This window comes from Poecilia mexicana, unplaced genomic scaffold (assembly GCF_051168715.1).
Source record: "Poecilia mexicana isolate PSO_F unplaced genomic scaffold, ASM5116871v1 scaffold_2, whole genome shotgun sequence".
In the NCBI taxonomy this organism is placed as follows: domain Eukaryota; kingdom Metazoa; phylum Chordata; class Actinopteri; order Cyprinodontiformes; family Poeciliidae; genus Poecilia; species Poecilia mexicana.
In genome coordinates this window covers 18,305,582-18,315,575 of record NW_028263371.1, presented here as the reverse complement: position 1 = coordinate 18,315,575, position 9,994 = coordinate 18,305,582, and the positions used below count along the sequence as shown (strand labels likewise).

The window sequence follows — 9,994 nt, the reverse complement described above, 5'->3', positions numbered from 1 at the left end:
GGTCCTTTGGATGTAGTTTAAGAATTATTTTTTCCTGGAATACAACATTCAAGTATATAATTTTCCTCTAGTTGGACATTTACTGCAACAAAAAGGATGAAAAGAAAGAGAAGTTTAACTTTTTTTATTCTGTCAGTACAGTTTTGGGTTAGATTTTAGTTCCCCCCCCCCCCAAGCAAACTGAACACTTTCAATGCAAAAATACTTTATTAATCCTAAATGGATGTTGTTGTAACTCATTAATTTAGATTCTTCAAAGACTTATTTGAAGATCGTGATGGCTGTTGGCAGGAAAGATCTCTTCTTGCTTCATGTTTCCAGTATGCTTTTTTCCGAGCTCCCGCGAATGCAGCGTCATCCCTAAGGCGGAGGAGGCGGAGATTCCAGCAGGGACGTAAACTGGACTGGAAGAGCGGATCATTAAAGTCCGGAGAGGAACACCGCGGTTGTTTTGAGATATTATTTTGGTGGACATCTGCTGATCTTGGATCGGCTCTGACGTCATCCCATCCTCGCTTTGCCGCTTATCTGAGCCTCGGCCGTGCCATGAAATCGTAAGGGACGTTTGGGAGCCGCTGTCACTTGTGTGGGTTTTGTCTGGAGGGGTCAGGTCGGGAAAGTGCAGAGGCGTCCAAGCAGAAATCTGAGCTGCAGGAGCGGATCGGAGGGACGGATCCCCCCGGAGCCAGAGCGCTGCCTGCCGGGAGGATGATCCGAGGAGACTCCGGCGACGCGGTCGAGATCCGCTGTGGTTTGCACAGATAACCGGAGCGGAGTCAAATGGGAGGTCTGATGGGAAACTAGACACGTCGGCGCGTGTTTTGGTGTGCGAGTGTGTGTGTGCTTGCGTGTGTATGTGTTGAGAAGAAAGCTAGAAATCTAGAAGCTGACTGGCGGCGCCGTGACACCATGTGGAGCCCGGGAAGAGCCGCTCTGTGCTGGATGCTGCTGGAGACGTTTCTGCGCTCTGCTGGAGGTAAGACTGGAGCCAACAGTAGGCAGCCAGTCTGTGCCCTGTAGAACCAAAACACACTTGCAACCCGAACTATTCAGAACCACGGCTGGGTTCAACTCAGAATTATTTACCTGAAACCCAGAATGTGTTGCTGATGGGATGAGGAGCGTGGAAGCGGATGATCAATTAGACTTTGGATTTATTTTTTTACTAAGCATGTCCGATTCTTCTGTCCTTCTCAGTAATCGGTCATTATCAATGGAACATTGTTTGCATAACCAGCCTTCCAGCAGATTGAAGTCTGAATTTCTAGACGTTATAACTTTAGTCAGAAGAAAGATGAAAATGACTTTTCTAGCACATGTCTATGTTCTTGGCACTTATTGTGGAGAAAATACACTAACAACTTCTGATGAGACAAATGTTGAATCTCTACCGCAGGATGCTGAAGAAGCTCCCATAATTCCCAACATATTTGTTCTAATTAATGTTTCCTGTCGGATGTAGAGGAACTGGAGGAATCGCATAATTCTGTGGAACATGTCAACCTCAACATGGCATGTGGTGCTGCTTGTCGTTAATTAGCTGGTTGATTGGAAATGTACAGGCGCTATGTAGAGTGGGATCAACACGGAAAATGAGAAAATGTCAAATTTAAAAAAAGATAAAGATTTGTGAAGCTTGTTGTTGTTCCAATAAATGGTTAACTCTAAAACAAAATGAGGCGCAGAGTTTGTAAGTAAATTAGATGAAGAAAGGATACAGGCAAACCATCATAATGAGCTTTATAAATGAAGCCAGGTTAATTTGGCTGAAGAGATGACCGATGTATATTACTGGTCAGTAGTTTGTAACGGTTAGGGAGATGATGCTTACGCTGCTGTAGGTCCACAGAAATGCTTGGCTGTCATGGGATTAGCATGTTTAATTTGTTTCATGTGACTTTTCGATAATTCGGCTTGAAACATACAGAGGTAGTTTGTTCTCTTGCTTCATGGATGTAGCTCTCTGCTCAGACATTATTCTGGGTAAGGAAATGTGTAAAGCAGCAAGTCCACATGACAAACGGAGGGGGATCTGCAGCAGCCATTACAGTCTCTCTCTGACTGGCTACAATGCAACGGGAGAAGAAAAACCTGCATAGTATAAGACTGATCACTGATTTAAAAAAAAAAAAAAATCAGTTCTGTGTCAGGCATAAATTCATAAACGCAACAGAAATAACTGATGTTGGGTTCAGTGATGATGATTTATTTATAAATCATTTTTCATACTACAAGCAAAGTGCTGTTTGAGCTTATGAGCAGCTAAGCACCAGGCAGGGATAATCCTAGTTTAGACTGTCAGAAAACCCTCATGATTAACATCTCCCCTACAAAATAAAACAAAAAACAAAAGACGCAACGAACATCCTCCTGGTGGATCCATATTTTTGCAATAAAACTGATTTAAAAACCCCATAACAGTGAGCATATATATGTCTCTGTTCTGAATGTATCTGGTAGGAATCCAGCTGCTGATCTTCTCTCCTCAGGTCTCAACATCTGTATGAGCGGCAGCGCCACGTCCTGTGAAGAATGCCTCCTGATCCACCCCAGCTGCGCCTGGTGCGCACAAGAGGTGAGTGACTGTCATCATGTAGACACCTGCTGGGTAATCTGCAGCACCAAGGCGCCTGCATTATGCAGGTTTTCTGCTTCAGTAAGCATCTTGTGTTCATGTATTGGCAAAAAATATGTTGACTAATCAGCAAATATCTTAAACTGTTATCACGAGACGCTGTTCTGCTGTTTACGTGAAACATTTTGTAACTAGTTGAGACATTTTTCCTGGTCACAGAGAACACAAAGTCGAGGTTAAACATAAAGTGTAGCTTGTGTAGATACGCATAAAGTGTAGCTTGTGTAGATACGCAAAATGAAAGCTTTATCTAGAAAACATGGTGCCACAGATATGTGCTGTGTTTTCTTTAGATATGCAAAGGCTAGCAGTGGTTATCTAAAACCAAAACCCTGAAGCACACAGCGTGCTTTAGGATTTAATCAAACAGAATGGAAGTGCTAGTCACTTCAGTGTCGATATAATCCGAAGTGCCTCCTAAGCAAATCAATAAACCAAAATAAAAAGGACCAGAGCACCTTTTTTTTTTTTTTTTTTTTTTTTTTTTGGATGAACCAGATTATTACAGGAGGCCACAACTATAGTCAGCAAATATTTAATAAAAATTTAATGAAAAACCAAAAATCCCCTCTTTAATCTTGTCTGAGTTTCTTGTCATAAAAATTGAAAACAAGTTTTGTTTTGATGTACAGAATAAAGGTTTTATGAAGCTGTGTTAGGAAGGAGTTTCTGTTCAGTCTTGAATTGTGTAGTTCTGGTTAGATCGGTGCACATATTTTGGATTTTGAACTTGAGATTAATGGATGCAATCTAAAGACTGTGTAAAAACAATAGCAGAGACAAAGCCCTTCAGTTTGGGTAGCAGAGGATCAGAAGCGGACCTCCGTGTTGTGAGCCAACCATGAGGCTGGGTAACGTTTCTCATGGCAACCGTTTGCTTTCTCTGGTTTTTGAAACTCTTCTGCAAAAATGCTGCCATACAAACAAATCAGTTTTTACATAAACAAGTGTTGTCAGCCACACTGAAAACAAGCCAATATTATTCCACATGGTCAACACGCATTGCACTTTTTCTTCCTTCAAAATAAGAGTCTCAAACATTGATACAGTAGAGTGTTGAGGTTAACTCTCTTTCCTGAAATAACCTAATTAATATTTCGGCTGAGTCATGATTTGTCATTTAGAAAAGCTGATGGTTGAGCTGCTCTGACCACCAGCGTGAGCTTTGCTGCGTCTGGTCTTGCAGGACTTCGGGAAGCGCCGCTCACTGACGTCGCGATGTGACCTCAAGCAAAACTTGCAGAAGCGGGGCTGCGAGCCGCGCTTCATCGAGTACCCCAGGAGTACGATCTCCATCCTGCAGAACTCGCCGCTGAGCACTAAAGGATCGGGACCGGCCCAGTACGACGTGGTGCAGATCATGCCCCAGAGGATCTCCCTCAGCCTGCGGCCAGGTAAGAACCGGCTGAATTCCAGGAAGCTGCGAGGCGTCCGTCCGTCTGTGGGTAATCACCAGCTGGCTCCGCCTCTGCAGGAGACCAGACGGCATTCAGCTTGCAGGTGCGGCAGGTGGAGGATTACCCGGTGGACCTCTACTACCTGATGGACCTCTCGCTGTCCATGAAAGACGACCTGGACACCATCCGTAACCTGGGCACCAAGCTGGCGGAGGAGATGGGGAAGCTGACCAGCAACTTCCGTCTGGGCTTCGGCTCCTTCGTGGATAAAAACATGTCGCCCTTCTCCTACACGGCCCCCAAGTACCAGGAGAACCCCTGCAACGGGTAGGAAGCACGACCACACTCAGGATTAGGGCTGGACAATAAATCAAGAGCTATGTTTATATCAGTAAGTGATACGTCTGATTGAATTTCCAATTATCTCACTCGACCCCGATCTAGAACCACACAGCATTCTGGGGGATGTAGGCAGAGAAAAGACTTTAGCCATTCTCACAGTGAGCAACTCACTCTTTGGTTACCTAGCAACAACCTGTTGAGTAACTTGCGCACCAGCACTTTCATGTTTTCCCACCGTGGGAAAACTTAATAAAGGTCAAAGGTCATGTCACCAGTTTGGCAGAATTTCAGATATTTAAAACAAACAAACAAAAAAAACTAATCAATAGTTATCAGTACTGATATTATCAATATTGTGATTTTTCAGCCATATCGTCAGGCCCTATTCACACTTTACTTGTGTTGGCCTAAAACTCAGCTGTTTGGTTTTATTTTGGCGAGTCTGCAGCAGACTGAAGTATCAGTCACACCTGTTTAACATGATTCATGTAGATTAATGTGCTGCAGCTGCTAGAATGAGGCAGAATGAAGGAGAACACTCTGCATGAGCTGCTGATGCAAACTCAGTAAAGAAAGGAGAGCAGATAGGTGGGGGGGGCACACAGTGTTTACCCCTGAGGTGAGACCACCATCACGCATCACTTGCCATCTAGGTTACATCCCGGCTCAGTTGAGTGTGTGGTGTGTTTGTGTGTGTGTGAATGACATTGTGCTGACCCCAGCTGCCTCCTGTCATTGCTGTGTGAGTGATATTTTTTTTTTTTTTTTTTTTGCATTTTGATCAGCTCAGGCCTCAGCACATCACTAATATGTAACATAACTGGTGGGTTCAGGCACGGTCAGGAAAAAACAGAAGCCTTGTGACTTTATACTTTACATTTAAAATATAATGCAGCAGCAAATAACACATGTTTGTCAATTTGGCATCGTCATATTTAGCTTAGAGTAATGGTAGGAAAGGCCCTTCAGTTACTGCATCAGAAATATAACAGTAAGTTATTTTTCTCTGCTTGTAAAATTTCTACAACTAGATTAAAAAAAAAAATTGGATCAGTGCAACTCTTACCTTTTGATACCTTTTATTAACTGATTTGGATAATAATCAGGTATATTATTATTTTGTTCTGAAGCCAAAAGCTTTGGGACTTAAAAGATAATATTTACTGCTTAGCGTGCTTTTACTGTTTAATTCCAGAGGCTGACGTTCTGTCCGCGTCTCCCTGTACAGATACAAGCTCTTCCCAAACTGCGTGCCCACCTTCGGTTTTCGCCACATCCTCTCTCTGACGGACAAAGTGGACCGTTTCAACGAGGAGGTGCAGAAGCAGATGGTGTCCAGGAACCGAGACGCTCCAGAGGGAGGCTTCGACGCCATCCTGCAGGCCGCCGTGTGCAAGGTGACGTCGCGCCACCTACCTTAATCTTACTTGAAATGCTCCCAGTGACGGTGCAAAGTTGTGTCGGACATGCAAAGTGCCACGGTTACAGGCAGGAAGCTGAATGTGGTGCAGCTGCTGGATCAGGAGGACGAGGCGCTCGCAGGCCCAGTCACATCCCGCCTTCCACCCCCACTTTAATTGTTTTCTAAGGGAAGAGAACGACTTGCCTTGTAATTACCAGGAGCTGCTGTCTTTCAAATAGTTGCTGCTTGAAGGTGGTACTCAATCTGAAGGTCCGATTTAGTCTCAGCACGGCTTCTAGGTGCAGATTGTTTTGCAGGAATACAGAGAAATTCCTCCAAATGGGGCAGGGGAAAGACTTCAAATGTAGTCACTGTCACTTCCCTGCAAAAACAGAAATAAAACATAAATGTTCTGCAGTCCTCAGCATATTTATATGTTGAGTTTTTTTTATTTTTTTTTTTATTTATGTTTGTCAGCATTTCTTTACGTCGCTCTGGGCTGTGGAATGTAAGCGCTGACATTAGCATTGGAAACGTTTGTGCTGCTGCTATGTGTTTAGCATTGACATGCTTGAATCGCATTGCTGATATGCTAACTCCTTTTAGCACAACTTGAACACAACAATAGTTTTCCAGCATCCCATCAGATTGATTTTTGGAATCAGAAATGAACCTCCAGTGAGCCGGCAGAATCTGTTTGCAGATGTCAGTTGTGCGGCAGACTCACAGGCGTACCAGATACGGGAATATAAAGGTTCCATGCGGAACCTTTGTGTGCAGAAAAAAAAAAACAATTACTCTAAAAATATAATTTTAAGCAGTTCTACCATAAAAACTGATCATGTAGAAGTTATAAATGCGCTCAGTGGTTGATGTTGCTGGTATTTTATTTTAAAACAAAGTCAAAAAGACTTTTTTCACCGTTTTTTTTTTTTTTTTTTTAAATCTAACTGCTGAAGACAATTTTCACTCTGTAACAACTTCTACAAACAAGAGTGTGTGTTAGCAGCTGACCTGCTTTGGCATATATATGGTGTGTTCAGTGACTTGAAAAAGATTGTTTTTTTTAGTTTCCATGTATCTGGTCGCCACACATCCACTTTCCAGCATATGTGCTACATTTAACCCTCATCTGCTTTGATTCCTCAGTGAGGCTTCGACTCCCTCAGGTTTGCTTCTTTATTTGCCAAACATTAGATTAAATTTAAATGTTTCTACTTCTGCAGCATTGTCGAGAAATACAAACGGCTGTGTTGGGATGTGTCACAGGATTAAAAATGTTTAACGTTTTTCGGTCAAACAATATTTTGATTCATAAAGTGCTGCTGTCATGTTCTGCGTATGAACAGAAATAATTACATATGTGGGAATAGTAGATGAGCCGCTTTGCTTTGACACAAACAGTGTTTGATGCACAGAGCAGAGTTTCTTCCCACAACAGTGTGTGTGTTGTTGGTGTTCAGAGGGTTCTGATCGGGCCGCCCACCGCTCTGAGAACTTTACATAGAGAACAAAAGAGCTACAAAAGGCTTCTCTCTGCTGATTGGGTGAAACGCTGTTTCTTTAGCACCATGATGCATTAGTCAGCAGTCTGTGAGCCCTGCCTGTTGTTTCCTGGTGATAATAGCCTGAACTGAGTCTTTTGTAGAAAGGTGTGTGTGTGTGTGTGTGTGTGTGTGTGGGGGTGTGTGTGTGGGTGTGTGTGCGTGTGCGCGGACTAGTGGTTCTCAGGCTTTCTAGAAAGAGGGAAGGTGTGACTGTCAGTGACCTTTTGGTAAACAAAACTAAACCAGAGAATACAATCCTAATCCTGAGTTGTTGTTTTTTTTTATATGTTCAGGCTTTGCTAACCTTTACTGATCAGCAATTCCTGTAGAAGTTCCAGTGACTGTAACAGTTCATCCTGCTTGACACCGGCAGGAGGAGATCGGCTGGAGGAAGGAGGCCTACCACCTGCTGGTGTTTGCCACGGACGACGTGCCGCACCTGGCTCTGGACGGCCGGCTGGGGGGGCTGGTCCAGCCTCACGACGGCCGCTGCCACCTCAACGACCACAATGAGTACAGCGCCTCCACCAAGATGGTGAGACAAACAAAAAGCCCCAGAACACCTCAGTGACCAAGAGAAACTTAAACACCATCTGAAATGTCTGGTTTTAAGCCTGTCTAAAACCAGAAGTTGATGACTTTATAATCCTTATGGTGGACTCCCAGTTTACCTGGTGTTAGGGGCCACAGTTACACACAAGCAGCTAAAATCTGCAAATACATGAGATTTCCTCTGAAAATACTTATTGCTGTCTATTTTAACGGTGAATCATCCTAGTTACTGAGGAGAAGGCAATTGATCTCGTTCTCTTGCTTTGTGAAGACATTTTGCCTCTCACTCAGAACGCTTCTTCAGTTCCAAATATGTATGGGACTTACAAGCTTGCTATCGTCATAGCGACCACGCTAACAGGGCCATTGAAGTCACTCATGATCTATTCAGATCAACATTTGGCTCCTTGTTGCTTGACGATCCAAACATGTCCCTGATGACGCCGTGTGAGTGGCTCTGATTCCGCCCTGCTGAACCGCCGCCGATGGAGACGAGCCAGGACTGCTGGGTAGGCGTTGGAATGATGAAATCTACCTCTGTTGGCCTGGTTGGCCGGAGAGGTCAACCAGAGTCACTTTCACATGGAATTGACCAAATGTTCTGTAAGCTTTTCACCACTTCTTCAAAGAAGAAACTTCCCTTGTTTCATTTTTTTTTTAAAAAGTCCAGGTGTCCCCCATGAGACATTAACCAAACAACAACGCAACTTCTTCAGATTTCAGCAGAAAGTCTCCTGCTGTCTGGAATCATCAAACCCTACCAAGAAAGGTGATGAGTCTGCCTCCGTCATGCTCTCCGTGACCCGTCTGCTGTTTGTCCTCTAATGTTCTCTAACAAACACCTGAAGGCAGAAACGGGACAGCTGGATTCATGCTTAGGTTGAACTTCCACATAGACGGACTCCGTTTCCCAGCTGGGTGACCTCTGTTCTGGCCGCAGCGTTTTGCTCCTGATCTGTTGGATTCTGCCTGTAAATCAGATCAGAGACACCAGAGCGTCCAGAGATAATGAACACATCACAGTGCGAGACGTAGGAGGGTGGAGCGGCGACAACATCTCCACATTGACGTTTATCCTGAGGTCAAAAGTTCACTGCGAGCTTCAGAGCGTTGTCTGATCTGAACTGTAATTCATTGGCAGCACATGTGGACCCAATACCCACAATGCCTCATGATTCTCCTTCTCTGCAGGACTATCCATCCCTGGCTCTGCTGGGAGAGAAGCTGGCTGAAAATAACATCTTCCTCATCTTCGCCGTGACCAAACGGCTCTACGTTATTTATAAGGTATGCTTCATCTCCCTGTAGGCGTCCACCAGCGTCTTTGTTCGCAGCGTTTTGACGCTTCTCTGATCTGGTTCTATTGATTTCATGTTTTCAGAATTTCACAGCTCTCATACCTGGAACCACAGTGGAGATCCTGGATCAGGACTCGAAGAACGTCATCCAGCTGATCATTGCCGCCTATAACGTGAGTGGAGCGAGCCCAGCTTCCTGTTTGTGTTTGTGTGGGTCTGCTCAGGACGCAGCCATCTGATAAGAGGAGGGGGAGGACGGCAGAAGCAGATCCTTCCTCATGAACCTCACTGTTCTGTTAACGGAGTCTGCAGACGACTCAACTACATGTTCCAAACGGGCAAAGAATGTTCTAGAAAAGTCAGACATTTATTTTCAGACAGCATGAATCTAATAAGATCTGTCTCACCAGCTGTTAAACCCCTCAGTATTCACCTGTCTGCTTCAAAGACATATAAACCTGATTGACATTCCATTCTTCAACAGATATGATGTTGGCTGCAGCTGTCAGATTGATTATTTTTTTTTTTTTTTAGACTTGTGAAGACACTGTCGCAGTAATCAATGCAGCTAAAGATAAATGCGTGGATGAGTTTCTCCAGATCGTTGTGGAACATTAATCCTCTAATCCTGAAGATGTTCTTCAGGTGATAGAAGGCCGACTTTGTAACTGTCTTTATGTGGCTCTGAAAGTTCAGGTCAGAGTCCATCACTACTCCCAGACTTCAGACCTGATCTCTAGTTTCTTGCTGTAATAACTGAAGCTGTGTGCTGACTCTAGATCATCCTTTTGACTTGGTTTTAGAATACCATCAACACTGAA

General features: G+C 44.0%; 1 protein-coding gene across 1 annotated transcript in view; it reads left to right on the top strand.

Annotated features, from left to right (window-relative positions):
• Positions 1–360: 360 nt before the first annotated feature.
• Positions 361–9,994, top strand: part of itgb5 (integrin, beta 5) — a 53,311-nt gene continuing 43,677 nt past the window's right edge. The window contains exons 1-8 of the mRNA XM_014989771.2: positions 361–976; positions 2,490–2,575; positions 3,822–4,029; positions 4,110–4,359; positions 5,603–5,771; positions 7,697–7,858; positions 9,067–9,162; positions 9,257–9,346. Coding sequence (XP_014845257.1) covers positions 910–976; positions 2,490–2,575; positions 3,822–4,029; positions 4,110–4,359; positions 5,603–5,771; positions 7,697–7,858; positions 9,067–9,162; positions 9,257–9,346 — 1,128 coding nt within the window. The 5' untranslated portion in view covers positions 361–909. The remainder of the gene's footprint in view (positions 977–2,489; positions 2,576–3,821; positions 4,030–4,109; positions 4,360–5,602; positions 5,772–7,696; positions 7,859–9,066; positions 9,163–9,256; positions 9,347–9,994) is intronic.